Consider the following 23821-nt stretch of genomic DNA (forward strand, 5'->3'; position numbering starts at 1 on the left):
GTGTTCTTACTTATAAAAATATGGGGCTATTTGGGATATTATTTTGCAAGTCATGAGAACTTAGGATAGACATTCTCAAATGAATGAATCAGTGACCCATAGACATGATTACTAGCTAAGTCTTCTGTATTTGGAAAGCAACCTGGAGAACATGGATGAAAAATACTGTCAAAGTCACAGTGAGGTAGCATTTCTCAAAAACAAAACCCATCTTCTGCCACTTGAATTAGACTTTATCCAATGTGTTCGATATTATTTACATGTCAGAATATGATCCTACACTGATAGCAGCATCATCTGGGAACTGGTTGGAAAGGAAGATTCTTTGGCCCCTACTGATAACTGCTGAGTCAGAAACTCTGGGTAGGACCCAGAACTCTGTTTTTTACAAGCCTCCAGGTGATTTTGGCCATCTGCTAATGCTTGAGAAGCACAGATACTTTCTATCCTCACTGGGTAGCTTTAAAAAGAGCATCTGATTTGATTCTCATCATCATCCCATTAGTGTGCCTCAAACAGCTATGTTTCTTCCCATTTGATACATGGTAGATACTCGGAAGTCTAGGACCTTTAGTCAAACTGTCAGTTTTATAATTTATAATTCACTCTTGATTCTATATATGGTACACAAGCATGGTATCAATTTACTATCTATTCTTGGAGGAAAACCTATCATCATACTTTTTCCATCCCCTAAGAAAATTTCTTTGATGAGTCTATCTAATTTTTTCACTCATTATTTTATTTATTGCCAGCTTGCTAAAAAAAGATGGAGCATACATAAGATATTGATCAAAAATTTAAAAGATAATGCAAATGATGGAATAAGTCATTATCAAATTTTTAAAATAAAATTTTTAAAACTAAAAGGAAAAATAAATTAAACTTACCTATAATTTTCCCACCCATGCTTAGCATTTAGTTTGTTTAGATTCAAATGCCAATAATAACATTTGTACAATTGTGGAATCATGCATGCAAAATGTTTTCTAGACATTTTTCTTTCCTTAATATATTTATATATTTTGGATATCTTTCTATGTGTGTGAATTTTCTTTTATACTTACAATCTTCATGGTTCTCCAGAGAACAGGGCCTATAGGATCTGTATATCTATGTATTATCTATCTAGAAATAGATACAGATAGACCCATATCATCTACCCCTAGATGCAGATTTATTTTAAGGAATTGCCTCATGTAATTGTAGAAACTGCTATGTTCTAAACCTGCATAAGGCAAACAGCTAGAGACTCATGGAAAAGTTGAAGTCACAGCTCAAGTCTAAAGCTAGTCTGCTGGCAAAATTCTTCCATTTGCTTGGGGAAGATAAGTCTTTTTTTTAAGGCCTTTCATGGATCAGATAAGACACATTCATATTTTGCTAGGTGATTTGCTTTACTCAAACCTCCTGATTCAAATATTAATCTCATCCAAAAATATATTCATAACAGTAACTAGGTGTATTTGACTAAATATTTGGATGTCATGTCTTAGCTGAGTTAACACATAAAATTAGCCATCACAAAAATATTATGAGGGTCAACACTTCATTTCATAGATGAGCTATAGTTTAACTAAACCTGTAAGAATGGACATCCAGCTGTACCCAATTCTTTCACTGTTATACTACACATCTTTGGCTATTTGATGTCATTTTTTTCTTTTTTTTAAATTTTTTTTTGACAGGCAGAGTGGATAGTGAGAGAGAGAGAGAGAGAGAGAGACAGAGACAGAGAGACAGAGAGAAAGGTCTTCCTTTTGCCGTTGGTTCACCCCCACCCGTGGCCGCTGCGCCCAGAGCCCTGATCCGAAGCCAGGAGCCAGATGCTTCTTCTGGTCTCCCATGTGGGTGCAGGGCCCAAGCACTTGGACCATCCTCCACTGCACTCCTGGGCCACAGGAAGAGGAGCAACCGGGACAGAATCTGACGCCCCGACCAGGACTAGAACCTGGGGTGCTGGCACCACAGGCGGAGGATTAGCCTATTGAGCTGTGGTGCTGGCTCATTTTTTTTCTTTAAGAGCAATATTCAGAGGGGAAAAGAGCACATATTTATAACTTTTAAAAGATTCGTATTGCCAAATTGCCCATGTAGACATCATTACACATTGAAATACAACCTGAAGGCTTGGGAGGCAGAAATGTCAGGCCTGCCTTTATCATCTTGTTTCTTTCTCAGCCTGTCAGTCCTTGGGGACAGGTATGATGCTGAGTTCCTGGGCCACCTCCTCAATTGAAGAAGTGGCAGAAGCTGGTCCTGATGCACTTCGCTGGATGCAGTTGTACATCTACAAGGACCGAGAAGTCACTAAGCAGCTAGTGCGGCGGGCTGAGCGGATGGGCTATAAGGCCATCTTTGTGACAGTGGACACCCCTTACCTGGGCAACCGCTTTGATGATGTGCGTAACAGGTTCAAGCTGCCACCACAACTCAGGTAACAATGATCACTGGGGCACTATACTGGTTTGCTAATTCTCTCTGATTTTCTGTGAGCCAGTTCCAACAGTTCCAAAGACTTTCCCCTTCCCTTCCCTTCCCTTCCCTTCCCTTCCCTTCCCTTCCCTTCCCTTCCCTTCCCTTCCCTTCCCTTCCCTTCCCTTCCCTTCCCTTCCCTTCCCTTCCCTTCCCTTCCCTTCCCTTCCCTTCCCTTCCCTTCCCTCCTCCTCCTCCTCCTCCTCCTCCTCCTCCTCCTCCTCCTCCTCCTCCTCCTCCTCCTTCTTCTTCTTCTTTTTTGACAGGCAGAGTGGACAGTGAGAGAGAGACAGAGAGAAAGGTCTTCCTTTTTCCATTGGTTCACCCCCCAACGGCCGCTGCGGCTGGCGCACTGCACTGATCTGAAGCCAGGAGCCAGGTACTTCTCCTGGTCTCCCATGTGAGTGCAGGGCCCAAGGTCTTGGGCCATCCTCCACTGCACTCCCGGGCCACAACAGAGAGCTGGACTGGAAGAGGAGCAACCGGGACAGAATCCGGTGCCCTGACCGGGACTAGAACCTGGTGTGCCAGCGCTGTAGGCGGAGGATTAGCCTAGTGAGCCGTGGCGCCGGCAGACTTTCTCATTTTCAAGTGAGTACCCTGGGTAGTTAGTTATAGCTATACCAAAACATTGCTCCCAAAGTGTAGTTTAAAGGAATCTTGATAGGCTCAACCTAGAAGTTCTAGGTAGGGTTCTAGAGATAGTGTCATTGCTAAGTACCCACATAATCTCTAGCAAGGGCACCGTTTTTGTGAGCATCATTTATTGAACTATAAAATGGTATAGGAATTGCCTGTATACTTATTAAAGTCAGGAACATTTATGTACCAGAATGTATTAAGGGATTTGGGAAGTAGGGACCCAAGAACTTGGGCCATCTTCTGCTGCTTTCCCAGGTGCATTAGCAGGGGGCTGGCTTGGATGTGGAGTAGCCAGGACATGGACTAATGCCCATATAAATTTTACTTTTAATTGTATTGGAACAAGAAGGGCTGGGAAGGTTGAAAAAAGAGAAAATAAAGTAAAGATGAAAAAAACCACTGCTTTGGCCGGCGCCGCGGCTCACTAGGCTAATCCTCCGCCTGCAGCGCCGGCACCCTGGGTTCTAGTCCCGGTCGGGGCACTGGATTCTGTCCTGGTTGCTCCTCTTCCAGTCCAGCTCTCTGTTGTGGCCCGGGAGTGCAGTGGAGGATGGCCCAAGTGCTTGGGCCCTGCACCCACATGGGAGACCAGGAGAAAGCACCTGGCTCCTGGCTTTGGATCAGCTCAGCACGCTGACCATAGCGGCCATTTGGAGGGTGAACCAATGGAAAAAGGAAGACCTTTCTCTCTGTCTCTCTCACTGTCTATAACTCTCTCTGTCTAACTCTGCCTGGCCAAAAACAAAACAAAACAAAAAAACACCTCTTTGATCCCTTGTCTTCTACTTCTTTCCATAATAGTCCTCATTTGTTGAGATTCATCTGTGATCAAGATTCATTCATTTAGTCTCTCCTTCTTAGCAAAAGCAATATATCAAATACTCTGAAATTCAACAGCAATGAGAGCAATCAGAGCTCTCAGCTTGTCCTTTAGAAGGGAATTGTTTTCCCTTACCTTTGGATCCTGTTGAGGCAAAGTTGGGAGCACAGTGGAGTTTACTGAGAGAAACTCCAGTCTCTCTATACTATAGACTTATTTTCCCATTGTTTTTCCTTCTTCCAGTTACCACTGCAATATTTTCTTGGGCTTTTTACACCATGTATGACAGACGTGGGAATACCCTCAGGGCTAAAAGATTGGAACAGGAATCAAAATGTTAACTTTAGGAGCCAGCACTGTGGCATAATGGTTAAAGCCACTGCTTGTAGTGCTGGCATCCTGTATGGGCACTGGTTCGAGACCCTGCTGTTCCACTTCTGATCCAACTCTCTCCTATGGCCTGGGAAAGCAGTGGAAGATGATCTAAGTCCATGGGCCCCCCGCGCCCACGTGTGAGATCTGGAAGAATCTCCTGGTTCCTGGCTTCGGATCGTTCCAGCCATTGTCAACCATCATGGGAATGAACAAGTGGATGGAAGACTTTCTCTCTCTCTCTCTCTTTTTCTCTCTCTCTGCTTCTCCCTCTCTGTAACTCTGCCTTTCAAATAAATAAATAACATTTTAAAAAAAAAATCTTAAAGGACATTTTGATGAGAGAATTCTAAAGCATCCCAAAGTAGGTGAGATGATGAGGGATGCCTTTTCGGGAGCCTGGATCTCATTCCACATGAGCCATTGTTTCCTCTGCCTATCCTTTAATTGTTTTGAAGCAACTAGAGCTAAGAAATTTGAATAAAGACAAAAGGGTAGAGATGAAAGAAACCACAAGTAAACACATTCTGCTTACTCTTCTAAAAGATTAAAGAAGTAAAAGAATCAGAACCAAACCAGCATTCCATGTAGAACAAAAAGACTGTTGGAAGCCAGAGGTTTCATATATAATAATTCACACTGGAGTGTATCCCAACCACCGCATATGTCCATATACAATCTTGCATAAGTGTCACATAATCATCATGTGACTTGGCTGTGCATATGCCTAATGTGATTAGAAACTATTGCACATGAAATATCGCTATTGAGCCATATGTATGATAGCTCTGGGATGTCACCTCCTGATTCTGCCAGGCAAACTGAGGATGTTGTACTATCCATGTACCAGCAGTAGATTAATTACAGAAGGAGAAAGTGTTCTCCAGGCCCGGCCTGCCAATAAAATTACCCCACATATACCAGATGCAGAGTTACCAAGCACTCTGTCTTTAAAAAGAAATAATAATAATAATAATAATAATAATAATAATAAGGAAAAGTCCCTGACATAGTCTTATGCCTTGCCAAATGCATCAGAAAACAGATGATTTTAAATTTCCCTAATAGGAAATTTGTACAATTGTTTACTTTATCTCTCTCCTTTGACTCCTTTTATTTAGAAAAATTTTATATCATTATTTTTATTCATTTGAAAAGCAGAGAGAGAGAGAGAGAGAGAGAGAGAGAGAGATTTAGAGAGCTTTCCCATCCTCTGATTGACTCTCCAAATGTCTGCAATGGCCAGGGCTGGGTCAGGAGGAAGCCAGGGACCTAGAACTCTATCTGGGTTTCCTACATGGGTGGCAGGGATAAAGCTACTTGAGCCATCACCTACTGCCTCCCAGAATGTGCATTAACAAGAAGCCGGAGTTGGGAGTGGAGCCAGGACTCAAATCCAGGCACTCTGATATGGGATACAGACATCCCAGGCAGCGTCTTAAGTTTTAACTGCTGTGCCAAATACCCACCTTTTTTGTAGACTTCCTGAAATAGTTTCCCATCATCTAGACTTCTTATAAGAAACATTCTTCATTATTTCTCCTTGGCCATTTGAAAAGGAATTTTCTATTCCTTTTCCTTCACATCTTAATTCTACCTCTACTACTAATAACAAATAATAATAATAATAAATATTACAGTAAGGGTTTTTGTTTTTCACATTTTAAGAAACATTTTCTTGCTCTGGAAAGCAAAATACATTCACATAGGCATGGAAACAGATGGGGGAGATGGCACTGTTGTTAATTCTGGCTGGTACCTTATGCTTCTCCAGCACTGGGGCCACTTAGGGAGGAGCTGGAAGGTTGATTTGCTTTCCCCCTTTTTCCTTTCTTTGCTCCTGGGCTCCTGCCCAGATGACGTGAACGACCATGAAACAAAGACCCCTTTCAGCTGCTGTTGTACACAGGAGTGGCCACAGTTCCCCAGTTTGTCACATCTCTGGGCTGAAGATGATCACATAAGGAGCAATATAACCAGGTTAGAGGGAACCCTAGTAACATCCCCAGCTGGGTGCCAAGAAACTGTCATTGTTTGTCCTAGGGAACGTCATTGTTTGTCCTAGAGAATGTCAAGGTAGTCAGTGCCTTCTGGTCATCTCTTCTGCAGCCCACATTCAGCTCTTGCAGGCAGAGTACTCAAATAGGAGGTCCAGACTTCCCCTGGAGGCCACATGTGCCCCAAAAGCTCATCTGTTAAAGCCTGATAGGAAATCGTTTTCTTTCCGCAACTGACCTGACTCATGGAAGGTGAAGCCTGGCTTTTCAAAAGTGAGGTTTGGCAGGCAGGGGAGGCAGGAAATCCAGAGGAGAATGAGTCGGTAAAGCAGTGGCTCCTTCCAGCCCTTGCTACTTCCTCTGCCTGACTGGGGGGAGGGTCCCACTCTTGGCATCTGGGAGCAGCAAGAGTTCAAGGCTTTGGTAATCTCTGCTTGGTCTATATGCAAAACACATGTATGTTTGTGCATAAAAAATGGCATAGAAGTTCCTGAAACTGAGAGAAGTAAGGCAAGTTCTTATCTGCTCTAGAAAGAAGCAAGGAATGAAGACAGTTAATCAGACTGACTCCCAAGGCTTTTAGGCAGGTCTTTTTTTCTTTTATTCCCAAGATAAATTTATTGATTGATTTTAAAGGTGGAGTGACAGAGAGAGAAGAGGGGAGAGAGAGAGGTCTTCCATCCATTGATTCACTCCCCAAACCACCAGGGTTGGGACAGGCCAAACGAGGTGCCCAGAACCCCTACTGGGTCCCTTATATGGATGGCAGGGGCTCAAATACTTGGGCCATCGTCCACTGCCTTCCCAGGTGCATCGGCAGGGAGCTGGATAGCAAATGGAATAGCCAGGACTCGAACCACTGCTTGATACAAGATGATGGTGTTTTAGGCAGTGGCTATAACACTGGCTCCAGAGAACTTTTGCTTTCTTTATAACTGCATAGAGATGCTCACATACCCTGTTCAGATTTGCATCTTTAGCGCAGTGCCAGGGAAGTTTAAAGAGACTAAGATCAAAGTATATCATGTTATCTAGCCTTTCTGTGATTTGCCCAGTGATGTTATCATGAACCTCAAAGTGATTAGTCACAGCATACAGAAGAGGTCATACAAAGACAGAGTAGACCTTCACCATCTTCCTAAGTCTCTCATGATGAAAGTGGCCCATTGGACTCCATGTGAGCTGAGCTCCACTACTTCTCTGCCTTACATCCAAGCACTCACAATCTCCCTCTTCTGCCTGGTCACTCTGCTTCCCTGCCGGGCATGGTAAAACCACAGAGACTTAACACCTGTTGTTTCCTCCAACCATGATATTCCTCCTCCCTCCCCAAGTCAGTACACCACTAACTACTTTTCATTAGGGATTAATCTACATGTCTCCACATTGGGAAAGCATAATAAAAATTGATGGTAGAGAATAGGATAAATATGCCTTTGATCAAGGGGGAGGAAAGCGGGGGCAGGGAAGAGAGAGATTGATGGAAGACTTTGCACATGATCCAGTAGCATCTCAATTTTTTAGTCAGGTAAAGTTTCACATTGAGAAGTGTGGTAGGTCAAGATTGTCCATGTACTAATGTCTGGATACTTTGCCTGGCAAAATAGGCTTTGTAGATATGATTAACTAATGATCCGGAGGTAGGGGCAATTATCCTATTTTATTCCACAAGGTTTAATTCAATTAAAAATGCCTTTAAAAGAGAGAAGCAGGAGTGTCAGAATCAGGGCAGATCAGATGATAGAAACAGAGGTTGGAGAAACATAGCCAGGAGCCTGAGAAATTGACAATCTTCAGAGGTTGGAAAAGGGAAAGAAATTGATCCTCCCTTAGCAACTCCGAATGGAATTCAGCCTTGTAGACACCTTGAGTTTAGTTCAGGAAGACTCATGTTGGGCTTCTGGCCTTCAGAACTATGATATAATATATGTATTTTTGATTTTAAACCTCCACATTTGTGGTTATTTGTTATAACAGCAAAAAAAGAAACGGAGATAATAACATTGCTCCACTAATTCCTCCTTAACATAGCTTGTCATTGAGGCCAACCCTGATTACAATATTTACAATTTCAGTTTCAGCTTCTGCCAGTTCACTTCCCTCTGATCGGCTCCACTGTTTTCTTTATTTTGTATAGTTCTTATTTTTAACAACTCCAATTTTCTTACTGATTATAATTATCCTGGGCAGATATTTTGTTTTATTTTCTGGCATATCCTAAATATCTAAAACCTTGGCTCAATCTGTAATTGTTGAATTAATCAATAAAAATTCACCACAACATGTGAGATCTTCTCAATGTAAGGTAACTAGTAAGAAGTTGAACCAGGATTTGAACTGAAACTTAAAATTCATTGTCTGAACCTTTCTTCTTACTGACTGGACACATTGATGAAGAAATTGTCATGTTTGATCTCAACCTAAGTGTTTTCCTAAACAAAGAATTGAAGGCTGGTAATCCATATACTAATCCCTATATAGACTCTAAACGTCTCTCTCAATCTTTTTCTCTTCATATTATGTTGTACTAGTTGTTTTTATTTTATTTTATTTCCCAGTATAGGTATCTGATTATCTTTATTATAAAATTATAAATATAACAAATAATATCAAATATTAATAACATTTTTAGTGTTACTATTCTTTATTTAATAATGTTTTGCTTTATTTAGTAGTTATTACTATTTTTATGTTGCTGACTTCCTAAAAACTAAATCAATTCTGTATTAGATTATAAAGGACCATTCTAGGCATAATGAGTACCTTATAACAAAGAAGTTCTCTTTCCTTTTATTCGTTAAACAGATTGAGATTCTAATAATTAAGTCCTAAGTAATAATGTTATTATTTTGATGCTGCCCCTTTTTTCTTCCTTACGAAATGGAAATCTTTGGCTATCAGAAGTTTCTTTAAGTGTTTTTTGTATAAATGTCATAATCTGAATAAAAATAGCATTCAAGGAGGTTTCTTTCGGAGCCACTGGTAAAACACTCCATCGTGGGTCTCTGTCAAGATATCTGAAAACTTTTTCTTGGCTTCTGGTTGTGAACAAAGTTTTAGAGTAACAACAAGGCTTCATTGTGCACTGAAGTTTCTGTAAGGCAACATTCATTCAAGTGTTGATCTGCATTTCACCGTCCAAGAATAACAACAGTTATTTATATAATTTTATCCATGTTTCTGTTTTTTCCTATTCATTTCACCCTTTCACCTCACCCCTGCTGAAACACTGTGGCTTGTTTGGGATGGGGGTGGGTGCCATGTAGGGTATAGATGCATACAGATGTTTTTCTTTTTCCTGTTTCCCCACCCACCCATCCATACTCCACCCAGGTTTTGCAAGGGATAGAAAGACTAGACTTTTTCTTATTATTAATGTTACTTAAAAGTTTGGAATTTGATATCATTTATTAGAAATGGAGTAGGTCTCCATAATAAGGATATGTTTATTTAACAAAAGTTTGGCTTCATTCATTCAAGTTAGAGTAACCATGAAAAGACAAATTCTATGATAAAATGTAGAGCCATAAGTGATTTGATAAAATCAAAATACTCCAGCATTTCAGCTTAAATCTCTAAGTCCAACCATGATGTAAGAACCTATATAACTTTTGTGGTGTTGGAATTTCTATGATCTTTAATGGGCATCTGAGTCCATGAGACTGTAGGACTCACTATCCAATCATTGTTGAGAAAACTTTGCCAAGGGATTGAATCAAGTTACATGGAATATGAATGTTCATGGCCTTATGATAATGTTTGTCACTTAAGTTATACAATCAATCATCTTAGCTGAAATACACTAAAATGTAAAAAGCATTAAACATAGTTTTGTATTAAGGGAAAGTATAATTTTGTTAAAAATAAAAATAGTGTGATAAGAGACTTCTAGGCCTATATAAATGTCTTTTATAGTCATAGGTCCAAGGTCTCTTCTACGTTCAGTCGCAGAGCTTGTAGAAGGGAAGAAAGAGCTAGCAATAAGCCAGAGAGATCAATATAAAGCTGAACTTTTGCCCCAAAGGAAGATTGGCAGGCAGGGTCATTTATAATATGTGGAATTGCAAGGTGAATCTAGATCACTGTCATGATTCCAAAACAGCCTTTTAGGAAATGGCATTCACAGCTGGATTTTGAGAGGTGGGCCACAGAGTCACATGGATGGTGCCATTGTGTACCAAAATGGCCATCCTTGTAGCTAGTGGTCAGAGGTGTAATCATAAAAGATTTTGCCTTTATTTGGGGAAACTGCCAAAATCTAGTAAGCATATTATGAAATTAGTACAAAAGAAAAGATTTCAGGTCTAGGGTGAGCCAGCAGCAAAATCTTAGCAGTGAGTTAGAGAAATACTGGTCTAAATGGGGACAATACAATTAGACACAGGAGAAGGCAGCAACTTAGTGGTGTTTTGTTTCAGTTTGGATTCATCTAGAATCAGACCACGAGCCAGTTATTTAAGGGTGAGAAGTTCATTTGGTAAGTGAAGGAAGCATTGGTGGTAGAAGTAGGGACATGGTGCAAGGCAGAAAATACAGCAAACAAAATGCATGTTTTTTAAGACAGCTACAATTGTAGGCAAATGAAACTTAATGCTGCTTGGAAAATCTCAGAGCTTAGGTTGAATTCATCTCACAGTTTAGCTAGAGGCGAGGGTGCTGGGATATTTATACTTCAACATCCCTGACACTTCCAAGTCTGCTGTGCTGCTTATGTGAGTGGTGACACAGACCCCAAGATCAAGAAAGACCAACAGGCAAAGAGATGAAGGATTGATAAGTGGAAAGCTCATACCCTTGTAAAAGTCATCTGGAAGATTAGGGAAATTCGAGTAAGTACACAAAGCAGACAGAACAACTCCATGGAGGAGGTAAAGGCAGGAGCTGGTGGTTTAGCTGCTAGGGAACACTTCCCATTTTTTCCCTTGCTTGCTAACACCATTGCTATAATAACAGGGCGGGAAAGAGAGTCTATAGTGACATTAGACAGAAGGTGTTAACACATGTTATTGCAGTTCCAACCTGCTTTAGAATTTTATCCAAGAACATTGGAAGGCTTCCTGAGGTCAGTTAGGATAGTCTGAATGGAAATGATATCTGGATAATGAGAATATAATTAGAAGTTAAGAGACTCAGGTTGGAGCCCAAATGTTACCATGAGCCAGTTTTTTCCCCATGGTGGGACATCTTGTTCTATACTTCTGTTTTAAATTTCTAAGTAAAATGAGAATCATGGCATATTAATTTTACTTTCTTGGGGCTGGCGCTGTGGTGCAGCAGGTTAAAGCCCTGGCCTGAAGCGCCAGAGTCCCATATTGGCGCTGGTTCTAGTCCCAGCTGCTCCTCTTCTATGCAGCTCTTTGCTAGTGGCCTGGGAAAGCAGTAGAAGACGGCCCAAGTCCTTGGGACCCTGCATTCATGTGGGAGACTTGGAAGAAGCTCCTGGCTCCTGGCTTTGGATTGGCACAGCTCTGGCCATGTGGCCAATTGAGGAGTGAACTAGCAGATGGAAGACCTCTCTTCTCTGTCTCTACCTCATTCTGAAACTCTTTCAATTAAATAAAAAAAATTACTTTCTAAAAAATATTTAAAGGAAAACTATGATAATATTGGCATAGGAAAGCCCCTTTTAAATTATAAAGTGTCATGGAAATGTTTTTTGTTATATTTCATTCTCATTGATGGCCTAAAATAGCATCAAGTCTATTGTCCAAATCCAAAACTAGCTTAAAAAGAAGATATTCTAACATGGCCACATATTTTTACTTGAAATGCATTTGTTTTTTTATAAACACAGTCTAAGATGTAAACTAAACATTAGTGGTCAATTAAAATCATAAGGCTGTCACATTTAGCCTGAAATCCTACATTAAAACATTGGATATGTGCATGTTACCAACCTATAGATGGTTGAGGAGAGAAGTGCCAATTATTATCAAAAGGGTAACTTTTCTCATCTAATGAATCATTGTAAAGATATGTCTAACTTTGAGAAATTTCTCATTTTATGTATCTTATTGTTTCAGACTGAAAAATTTTGAAACCAACGATTTAGCATTTTCTCCTAAGGAAAATTTTGGAGATACCAATGGACTTGCTGCATATGTGGCTAAAGCAATAGATCCATCTATCAGCTGGGAAGATATCAAATGGCTGAGAGGACTGACATCGCTGCCAATTGTTGCGAAGGGCATTTTGAGAGGTTTGTTCATTTCTTTACTTGTGTCCATATTGATTTTATCATCATTTGTAAATAGGGTCATGATATAGTCTTATTTAATTTTATTTATTTATTTGAGAGGTAGAGTTACAGATAGAGAGAGGGAGAGACAGAGAGAAAGATCTTTGCATCAGCTTGTTAACAACCGAAATGTTAACAACCGAAATGGTCGTAATGGCCAGAGCTGGGCTGATCTGAAGCCAGGAACCAGGAACTTTGTCCAGTTCTCCCACACAGGTGCAGGAACCCAAGCACTTGGGCCATCTTCCACTGCTATCTTAGGCCATAGCATAGAGCTGGATCAGAAGAGGAGCAGCTGGGGTATGAACCAGTGCCCATATGGGATGCCCACATTGCAAGTTGAGGCTTAGCCTACTCCACCACAATGCCAGCCCCCGTCGTATTATAATTTTAACATATTTATTTAAGAGGAAGAGGACAGACAGACAGACACACACACACAAACACATACATATATACCTAAATACACAGAGACAGGCAAAGAGCTCCCATTTGCTGGTGTCTGCAATGGTTCTCTGGCTGGGACCAAAACTGGGACCTGGGAACTCAATGCAGGTATCTCACGTGGGTGGCAGGGACACAACTACTGGAGCCATGGTCTAACACCTTCCAGAATGCATATGAGCTTGAAACTGCAATCAGCAGCAGAACAAGGATGTGAACCCAAGTTCTCCAACATAGAAGGCAAGCATCTTAACCACCATACCAACTACTCACTCTTGGTCATGACATTCTTAAGGGAAAGCAGCTAGCAAATCAGGAAAAATTAACATGGAAACAAAAGAAGACATCCTAACCCTCAATTCTCTCTTTTGATGTTAGTGAGTAACTTTCTTCTCATTCTCAGGTAATATACTGAAGTAGAAGCATGCTCTCATAAGTAGAGGGTAATCCTCTTCAAAGTACTGGGATGTCATTGCCTTATTTTGGAGCTGTTACTAACACATGGAGCTTAGCAAAATCTTGGTAGAACATCATTAATTCACTGTTTTGCTGGAAAGCTACAAACAGTTGCTCTCAGTGCAAAGAAAACCTCAAAGAATGGTAATATGAGAGTCAGACTGGTTTTTAGAGCATTTTCTCTTTTACTGTTATTCCTTCCAAGTACAAATTGTTATGACTAATATCTTTAGTTTGGTAAAACCCACATCGTATCTCTGTAGAGAATGGTTGACTAGGACAGTAAAATCCTCAATTACCAAGCTGTGAGTATTACAGAACTTGACTGTTTCCTCGGCATCTGCCTGTCCTCGAATCCCACAGGGAGATACCGATGACTATAATAATTCTGGAGTGTAAATGTGTTCACCCACAAAAATGTTTTCCTGCCTTTGAAAATATATTTTCTTAAGTATGGTTATATAAGTAACTGCCAAAAACATTTTTTAAACTGAAATGTTTGAGTAATTCTCTCTGGCAGGAGAGAATCTATAATTTATCTGAAGTTCAACAATGACTTAGAATCAAGGCTTCTTTACAGGTTTTAGTCGAATGTACATGAGTCATAATCTGTGCTCTTGAAAAATATTATATACTATTTCCTGTTAACCATCATCCTAGTGCAAAACTACTGAAAATTGTAGTTCAGTGGACATAGCCTGATTTACACATACTTTTAAACACGTTTCACTCACCTTACTTGCATCCACATCCTATGCCATGATTGTCAATGCAGCTGCCTGTGGCCACATGCAAATGTCTCTACAAAAGATCATTAACCTGAAGGTTCTGTGCCATCATTCACTCATTCATTCATCCATCCATTCTCTTATTCACTCAGTCACTCCTGCATTCCAAAGACATTTATTCTGCTTACTGTGTTCTGAAATCGTTATAAAAAGTAACTTAAGGTCCTTTCCAAAGAGGAGCCTGCTCCTATAGGAGACAGACATGTAGACAAGCAATTTCAGTACAATAAAATATCAATGATGTTGAGATAGAAATCTACACCATATAAAAGTGTAGGTTAGAAAATGGGTTAACAATGACAAAAAACAGAAGGTAGAAAAGGTTTCATTCCAGAATAAAATATGATGCTTGAGTTTTATGATGATATCAAGTTAACAGACTACATTTCAAACTGAAATCCTGATAGAATGAACCAGCTATGGGTAATGATTTCTACAATATGTTAACTATGGTAGAGAATGTTGATGTTAAGGTGGTTAAGAACCGCTGATGTGGGCTGGCGCCGTGGCTCACTTGGTTAATCCTCCGCCTGCAGCACTGGTATCCCATATGGGCACCGGAGTCTAGTCCCAGTTGCTCCTCTTCCAGTCTAGCTCTCTGCTGTGGCCCGGGAGGGCAGTGAAGGATAGCCCAAAGCTTGGGTGCCTGCACCCGCATGGGAGACCAGAGGAAGCACCTGGCTCCTGGCTTCGGATCGGCGCAGCACTGGCCGTAGTGGCCATTTGGGGAGTGAACCAATGGAAGGAAGACCTTTTTCCCTGTCTCTCTCACTGTCATCTATAATTCTACCTGTCAAATAAATAAATAAATAAAAGAACTGTTGATGTATCTTGATCATGTCAGCAGTCTCATCACATTAGCATTTTAGAAAATCATATTTTATAAAAAAATCATATTTTATACAATGGACATAATATATATAGTGGTGGCAAAAGTATTATTGGAGAGGACCTTGTGGAACTGTTTGCCTAGGTAAGAGATGAGTGTAGGTGACAGGTGTTGGGAAACTTTTTTTACCACCAACGGCCATTTGGATATTTATAAAATAATTCACAGGCCATACTGAATTATCTACTTAAAAATTAGCCTGCTATAGAGTTATTGAATTTTGAGTCTCACCTGCAGTTGCCTTGGGAGGGCCAGACCAGATGATTTCCTGGGCCTCATATGGCTTGTGGACCAGACATTCCATACTCCTGCTAGAGTAATGACAGAGGACAGAGAGGGGACTGAGAAGATGCAACTAAAGTATAGTTAACCGTAGTCATGGCCCAGGGCAGCTAGCTTGAAAACACTAAGGAAAAATAAAATTCTAATCTAGTCTCAAATTTTCTCAGTTATATAGGGAACTAATAGAAGAATGAGATTATATCTTTTTTTTAATTAAACTTTTTTTTTAAACTTTTATTTAATGAATATAAATTTCCAAAGTATAGCTTATGGGTTACAATGGCTTCCCCCCTCCCATAACTTCCCTCCCGCCCGCAACCCTCCCCCCTCCCGCTCCCTTTCCCCTTCCATTCGTGTAAAGATTCATTTTCAATTCTCTTTGTATACAGAAGATCAGTTTAGTATATATTAGGTAAAGATTTCAACATTTTGCCCATATAGCAACATCAAGTGAAAAAACTACCATTGGATTACTAATTATAGCATTAAATAGCAATGTACAGCACATTAAAGACAGAGATCCTACATAATTTTTTTTTTCAAAATAATTAATTTTCTATGCCATTTCCATTTTAACACCAGGTTGTTTTTTTTTTTCATTTCCAATTCTCTTTATATACAGAAGATCACTTCAGTATATAATTAGCAAAGACCTCATCAGTCTGCGCCCACACCGAAACGCAAAGTATAAAAATACTGTTTCAGTACCAGTCATAGCATCACTTGGCTTTAGACGACACATTAGGGACAGATCCCGCATGGGGTGTAAGTACACAGTGACTCCTGTTGCTGACTTAACAATTTGACACTCCTGTTCATGGCGTCAGTAATCTCCCTAGACTCTAGTCATGAGTTGCCAGGGCTATGGAAGCCTTTAGAGTTCGCTGACTTTGATCTTATTCCGATAGGGTCATACTCAAAGTGGAGGTTCTCTCCCCCCTTCGGAGAAGGGTACCTCCTTCTTTGACGGCCCCGTTCTTTCCACTGGGATCTCACTCACAGAGATCATTCATTTAGGTCTTTTTTTTTTTTTTTTCCATGATATCTTGGCTTTCCATGCCTGCTATAGTCTCATGGGCTCTTCAGCCAGATCTGAATGCCTTGAGGGCTGATTCTGAGGCCAGAGTGTTGTTTAGGGCATCTGCCATCCTATGAGTCTGCTGTGTATCCCACTTCCCATGTTGACCCAGTCATTTGCAACAAGATGGAGCAATCTGGAAAACATCATGCTGAGTGAATTAAGCCAGTCCCAAAGAGAAAAATATCATTTGTTTTCCCTGATCGGTGACAACTGAGCGCCAAAGGGGAAACCTGCTAAGTGAAATGGACACTATAAGTAACAATGAACTGATCAGCTCCTGTCCTGACTTTAGATGTACAATGTAATACTTTATCCTTTTTAGTATTTGTTGTTGTTGTTGTTGTTCTAGTACTATTGGTTGAACTCAGCAATTAACACACAATTATTCTTAGGTGTTTAAATTTTAACTGAAAAGTGATCCCTGTTAAATCTAAGAGTGGAAAAAGAGAGGGAGGAGATGAACAATTTGGAACATGCTCAATCGGTCTGGCCGCAAAGGGTGGAGTTAGAAATGTGCCAGGGGATTCCAACACAATTCCATCAAGATGGCATGTACCAATGCCATAGCACTAGTCCAAGTGATCAATTTCAGCTCACAATTGATAGCTCTGATAGGTCTAAGAGTCAAAGAGATCACACAAACAAGACAAGTATCTGCTAATACTAACTGATAGAATTAATTAAACTTTTATTTAATGAATATAAATTTCCAAAGTACAGCTTATGGGTTACAATGGCTTCCCCCTCCCAAAACTTCCCTCCCACCCACAACCCTCCCCTTTCCCGCTCCCTCTCCCCTTCCAATCACATCATGATTCATTTCCAATTCTCTTTATATACAGAAGATCAGTTTAGTATATATTAGGTAACGATTTCAACAGTTTGCCCCCATATAGCAACACAAAGTGAAAAAAAAATACTGTTGGAGTACTAGTTATAGCATTAAATAAGAGTGTACAGCACATTAAAGACAGAGATCCTACATAATATTTTTTTAAAAAATTAATTAATTTTCTATGCCATTTCCAATTTAACACCAGGTTTTTTTTTTCATTTCCAATTATCTTTATATACAGAAGATCGATTCAGTATATAATTAGTAAAGATCTCATCAGTTTGTACCCACGCAGAAACACAAAGTGTAAAAATACTATTTCAGTACTAGTTATAGCATCACTGCACATTAGACAACACATTAAGGACAGATCCCACATGGGATGTAAGTACACAGTGACTTCTGTTGCTGACTTAACAATTTGACACTCCTGTTCATGGCGTCAGTAATCTCCCTAGGCTCTAGTCATGAGTTGCCAGGGCTATGGAAGCCTTTAGAGTTTGCGGACTTTGATCTTATTCCGATAGGGTCATAGTCAAAGTGGAAGTTCTCTCCTCTCTTCAGAGAAAGGTACCTCCTTCTTTGATGGCCCTGTTCTTTCCACTGGGATCTCACTCACAGAGATCTTTCATTTAGGTCTTCTTTTTTTCTTTTCCATGTTATCTTGGCTTTCCATGCCTACAATACTCTCATGGGCTCTTCAGCCAGATCCGAATGCCTTAAGGGCTGATTCTGAGGCCAGAGTGTTGTTTAGGACGTCTGCCATTCTATGAGTCTGCTGTGTATCCCACTTCCCATGTTGGATCTTTCTCTCCCTTTTTGATTCTATCAGTTAGTATTAGCAGACACTAGTCTTGTTTGTGTGATCCCTTTGATTCTTAGACTTATCGGAGCCATTGAATGTGAACTGAAATTGATCACTTGGACTAGTGAGAGGGCATTGGTACATGCCACCTTGATGGGATTGTATTGGAATCCCCTGGCACATTTCTAACTCCATCATTTGGGGCAAGTCTGATTGTGCATGTCCCAAATTGTACATCTCCTCCCTCTCTTTTTCCACTCTTAAATTTAACAGGGATCACCTTTCAGTTAAAATTTAAACACCTAAGAATAATTGTGTGTTAATTACAGAGTTCAACCACTAGTACTAGAACAACAACAACAAAAACAACAACAAATACTAACAAGGATAAAGTATTACATTGTACATCTAGAGTCAGGACAAGAGCTGATCAGGTTATTGTTTCTTATAGTGTCCATTTCACTTCAACAGTTTTCCCCTTTGGTGCTCAGTTGTCGCCGATCAGGGAAAACAAATGATATTTGTCTCTTTGGGACTGGCTTAATTCACTCAGCATGATGTTTATTATGGGACATGTACTCCGTAGAATACTATACAGCAGTAAGGAACAATGAAACCCAGTCATTTGCAACAAGATGGAGGAATCTGGAGATTATATCATTTTTAAACCAACTTTTTGATTTAGGATTCCCAATTCATATCATTTTCTGCAATTTCATCACCTAGGTTATGATGCAAATCCACTTAATTAGATTTGTTATCATGTGTGAAAATGTATAAATAAGCATATGTGACATTGAAAAATCCAATGGCTTCTAGATTTTCAATCTGTAATAATTTGACCTTGTACTCTATCACCACTGCTTCTCTTTATTTCTGAGTCATATGTATATTATGCCTTGTTTCTACTTGTTTTCATAAAGTTTAGCACATAGAGAATAACTCCAATGTTTGCTGGGCAAAATCCTCAGTGAAAATTATATGAGTCTATATAATTAAAGAGAGCTCCAAAAGCAAAAGAGGGTTTGACATTTGAAAGAAACTGACTTATTTATTTATGTGCAGTTTACATTGACCAGATTTCTGTAACTATCTGTTTTATTTATTTAACAAACAAGAATCATCTCTATGACAACAACTCACTCAAGTAGCACATATGCTCAGTCTGGATGGGGGGAAGTGGTGGGAAATTCAGTGCTGGGAAATTCAGTTCTTAATATTTCACAAGTCTTCATTCAGAAGTCACATGGATTGAATGAAAGGCATCTATCCTCTTTCATTTTCCTTTTACCAGAAAGTGCAGATTATGTTTGCAGGACCATGAAATCGTGAGCAACTGGAAAGGTCTAGATGAAACATCTCACCCTTACAACCATTTTAAGACTTACATTTTAATGAATGCAAACTGGAATGCAATATGTAATCTCTTGGTGTGATTAGGCTCTGCCCTAGGAGAATGTCAACACAAGCTCCAAACATGTCCTTCAGAGAGAATTTGGTCTTTGTCATAACTCATGCCAATGAACAGATAAGTTTCATGCGTTAAAGAATAATACTTGTAGTGTTTCCTTTTTCCTTTCCATCCTCTCCCCTCCCCTCCCCTTCCTTTCCCTTCCCTTCCCTTCTCCCCTTCCTTTCTTCTCTCTTTCTCCTCTTCCCTCCCTCCCTCTTCCTCCTTTTCTCCCTCCCTCCCTCCCTCCCTCCCTTCCTCCTTCCTTTTTCTCCTTTCTTTCAGCTGAAGCTGTCTTATATCCATTATGATTTTTTTGTTTCAGAGAAACTGTTTTCTAATTAGTTCTTTTCATATACACATTTCTTCAAATATTCTCAAAGAATATTTACTCATAGTTTGTGAATTATGTTCAAAATTGCTACCATGTGGAGAAGACTTCAAAAAGCTCATGGAAAATGGATCTAAGAGATAGATTTATTTTGATGTAAAATATCGAAATCCATGCCTAGCTATTTCAGAATATATGTTCTCATAAACTCTTTGAAAATCCCTCATAGTTAGGGTATAGTTACTAAACACCTCTAAGCCGGTACTTTTGAGAGAGCCCTGAGTTGAAAGATCCCAGAGCATGAGGGTAAATCCTGAATACTTACATTTGGCCTTGGTATTTTTAGATCAACTATGGGAGTAATGTATGAATAAAGTAGCAAATAGTGTTATTGCCTATTGTGTTTCCCAAACAATCAGTGCCTTCTCGGATTAACAAATATAGAAAGTCAACTAGTAAACTCTAAGGATTATTGAAAAGAAAAGGTGCATGAATATTTTGTCAAGTCATAACATTTTGACTTTCTCCTTAAGACAAAGAAAGCAATAGATGTGAAACTGACATTTTCAGATTTGATTATTATTTATAGCCCCCATCTATACTCCTGAGGAACAGTGGTCTTTACACTTTCTACTTGTTGAATCCTTTATTTAGTGAAAGGTTAAGCTTCTGGCTATAAAGTAAATTGAAAGTATATTATCACAAAAAATAAAAAGAATATTAAAGGAAGAAGGAGGGAATGTAGGAATGAGGGAGGGAAGGAAGTACTGTTATATTCTCTTTTTTTAAGATTTACTTATTTATTTCTGATGGAGTTAGAAATTTGCCAGGGGATTCCAATACAATCCCATCAAGGTGGCATGTACCAATGCCATCTCACTAGTCCAAGTGATCAATTTCAGTTCACATTCGATGGCTCTGATAGGTCTAAGAATCAAAGGGATCACACAAACAAGACTAGTGTCTGCTAATACTAACTGATAGAATCAAAAAGGGAGAGAAGGATCCAACATGGGAAGCGGATACACAGCAGACTCATAGAATGGCAGACGTCCTAAACAACACTCTGGCCTCAGAATCAGCCCTTAAGGCATTCGGATCTGGCTGAAGAGCCCATGAGAGTATTGTAGGCATGGAAAGCCAAGATACCATGGAAAAGAAAAAAAAGAAGAAGACCTAAATGAAAGATCTCTGTGAGTGAGATCCCAGTGGAAAGAACAGGGCCATCAAAGAAGGAGGTACCTTTCTCTAAAGGGAGGAGAGAACTTCCACTTTGACTATGACCCTATCTGAATAAGATCAAAGTCCGCAAACTCTAAAGGCTTCCATAGCCCTGGCAACTCATGACTAGAGCCTAGGGAGATTACTGACGCCATGAACAGGAGTGTCAAATTGTTAAGTCAGCAACAGAAGTCACTGTGTACTTACATCCCATGTGGGATCTGTCCTTAATGTGTTGTCTAATGTGCAGTGATGCTATAACTAGTACTGAAATAGTATTTTTACACTTTGTGTTTCTGCGTGGTTACAAACTGATGAGATTTTTACTAATTATATACTGAATCGATCTTCTGTATATAAAGATAATTGGAAATGAAAAAAAAAAACCTGGTGTTAAATTGGAAATGGCATAGAAAATTAATTAATTTTTTAAAAAAATATTATGTAGGATCTCTGTCTTTAATGTGCTGTACACTCTTATTTAATGCTATAACTAGTACTCCAACAGTATTTTTTTTTTTCACTTTGTGTTGCTATATGGGGGCAAACTGTTGAAATCGTTACCTAATATATACTAAACTGATCTTCTGTATATAAAGAGAATTGGAAATGAATCATGATGTGATTGGAAGGGGAGAGGGAGCGGGAAAGGGGAGGGTTGTGGGTGGGAGGGAAGTTTTGGGAGGGGGAAGCCATTGTAACCCATAAGCTGTACTTTGGAAATTTATATTCATTAAATAAAAGTTTAATTAAAAAAAAAGATTTACTTATTTATTTGAAAGTCAGAGTTACACAGAGAGGAGAGGCAGAGAGAGAGAGAGAGAGAGAGAGGTCTTCCATTCACTGGTTCACTCCCCAATTGGCCACAATGCCAGAAGAGCTGTGCCGATCCAAAGCCAGGAGCCAGAAGCTGCTTCCTGGCCTCCCATGCGGGTGCAGGGGCCTAAGGACTTGGACCATCTTCTGCTGCTTTCCCAGGCCATAGCAGAGAGCTGAATCGGAAGTATAGCAACTGGGACTCAAACTGACGCCCATGTGGGATGCTGGCACTGAAAGTATCGGCTTTACCTACTAGGCCACAGGGCCGGCCCCTTGTTATATTCTTAAAGCTGTGAATATAAAAACATGAAATCTGTCCTCTTTATACAAATAAGTAAATAAATAAATTTTTAAAAAATTAAAATAACTTTTGAGTTAATAGCAAAACTTTGAAAATGTAGGACTGTGAGCAGGTTTCCCAAGCAGCTTTTGAGAGAGGCTTGCATCTGACTATAAATTATTCTTATTGTGTTTTCTTCTCTAGAAACTCATAACCATATCTTTTGAGCAAACCATTTTGTCATCTCCAGCTATATTCACAATATGCCTGGAGAAATGGAAAAATCACTTGCAATGAAGGAAGATAACAAATTGTTGCTTAAATAATATGTGCCTCTAATGGATTGCCCTTTATAGTTGTAATCCTGGCTAGGATAAAACTTTGCTATTATAAACAGAACTCAAAGAGACTTGCCAAAAGCACCCAACAAGCACATCTTCATCCACCTACTCATTTTCTTAGTTTAAACTCCTTGATCCACCAGATGAAAATAACAATAACAGTTAATATTTAACTAAGTGTCCAACATGTGTCAGGCACCTGCTAGACACTCATCCACTTCATTCAGTCCACAAACCAATCTTACATGGTATCCTCATTTGATGACTTAGGACAATGATGAATAGAGAAGTTAAGTAACTTGCCATTTTCAAAGCAAGAGCGTAGTGCATGTGAGATTTCAATTCAATTTGTCCAATGACTTAGCCTAAGCAGTTAATCACTTCTTCATAGTGTATGAGATTTCTTTAAGGCTGACAACTTATTTCTTAAAAAAACAGAGTGTAGCTACATGGTGGCAACAACTGGCTGTAAATTGGAAGACTGTATACATGCTCAGTGATGGCATTCATAGACTATCATTTTATGTTTTTTTATTTTGTTTTTATTTTGATGTGATATTTGCTATTATGTACATAACTAGATAACCAGAAGAGATCATACCATTTCATAATAAAATCTTACATTGCTTCTTAAGATTATTTATACTGCATCTAGATTTAAAATACCATATGGCATCTCTTTGTTGGGACAGAGAAAGTCATGTAAACATTAAAGTTGAGCTGATATGGTCATCACTAGCCACATGTGACTATTTTAAGTTAATTAAAATTAAAGGGGCTGGGAGCTGTGGCATAGCGGGTAAAGCCACCGCCTGCAGTGCCAGCATCCCATATGGGTGCTGGTTAAAGTCCCAGGCGCTCCACTTCCGATCCAGCTCTCTGCTATGGCCTGAGAAAGCAGTAGAAGATGGCCCAAGTACTTGGGCCCCTGCATCCACATGGGAAACCCAGAAGAAGCTCCTGGCTCCTGGCTTTGGATCAGCACAGCTCTGGCTGTTGCGGCCAATTGGGGAGTGAACTAGAAGAAAAAAGATCTCATTTTTCACTGTGTAGTATTCTATAGAGTACATATCCCATAACAAAATGGAGGAATCTGGAAAACATCATGCTGAGTGAAATAAGCTAGTCCCAAAGGGACTAATATCATATGTTCTCCCTGATCTGTGACAACTAACTGAGCACCTAAAAGAAAACCTGTAGAAGTGGAACTGACACTATGAGAAACAATGACTTGATCAGCCCTTGTCCTGACTGT

General features: G+C 39.6%; 1 protein-coding gene across 2 annotated transcripts in view; it reads left to right on the forward strand.

Annotated features, from left to right (window-relative positions):
• The window catches only part of HAO1 (hydroxyacid oxidase 1), a 67939-nt gene that overhangs the window by 28697 nt on the left and 15421 nt on the right, over positions 1–23821 (forward strand). For both annotated transcript variants that reach the window (XM_062203881.1, XM_062203880.1), the window contains exons 3-4: positions 2182–2437; positions 12330–12505. In XM_062203881.1, the coding sequence (XP_062059865.1) occupies positions 2182–2437; positions 12330–12505 (432 nt within the window). The remainder of the gene's footprint in view (positions 1–2181; positions 2438–12329; positions 12506–23821) is intronic.

This window comes from Lepus europaeus, chromosome 10, assembly GCF_033115175.1.
Source record: "Lepus europaeus isolate LE1 chromosome 10, mLepTim1.pri, whole genome shotgun sequence".
In the NCBI taxonomy this organism is placed as follows: domain Eukaryota; kingdom Metazoa; phylum Chordata; class Mammalia; order Lagomorpha; family Leporidae; genus Lepus; species Lepus europaeus.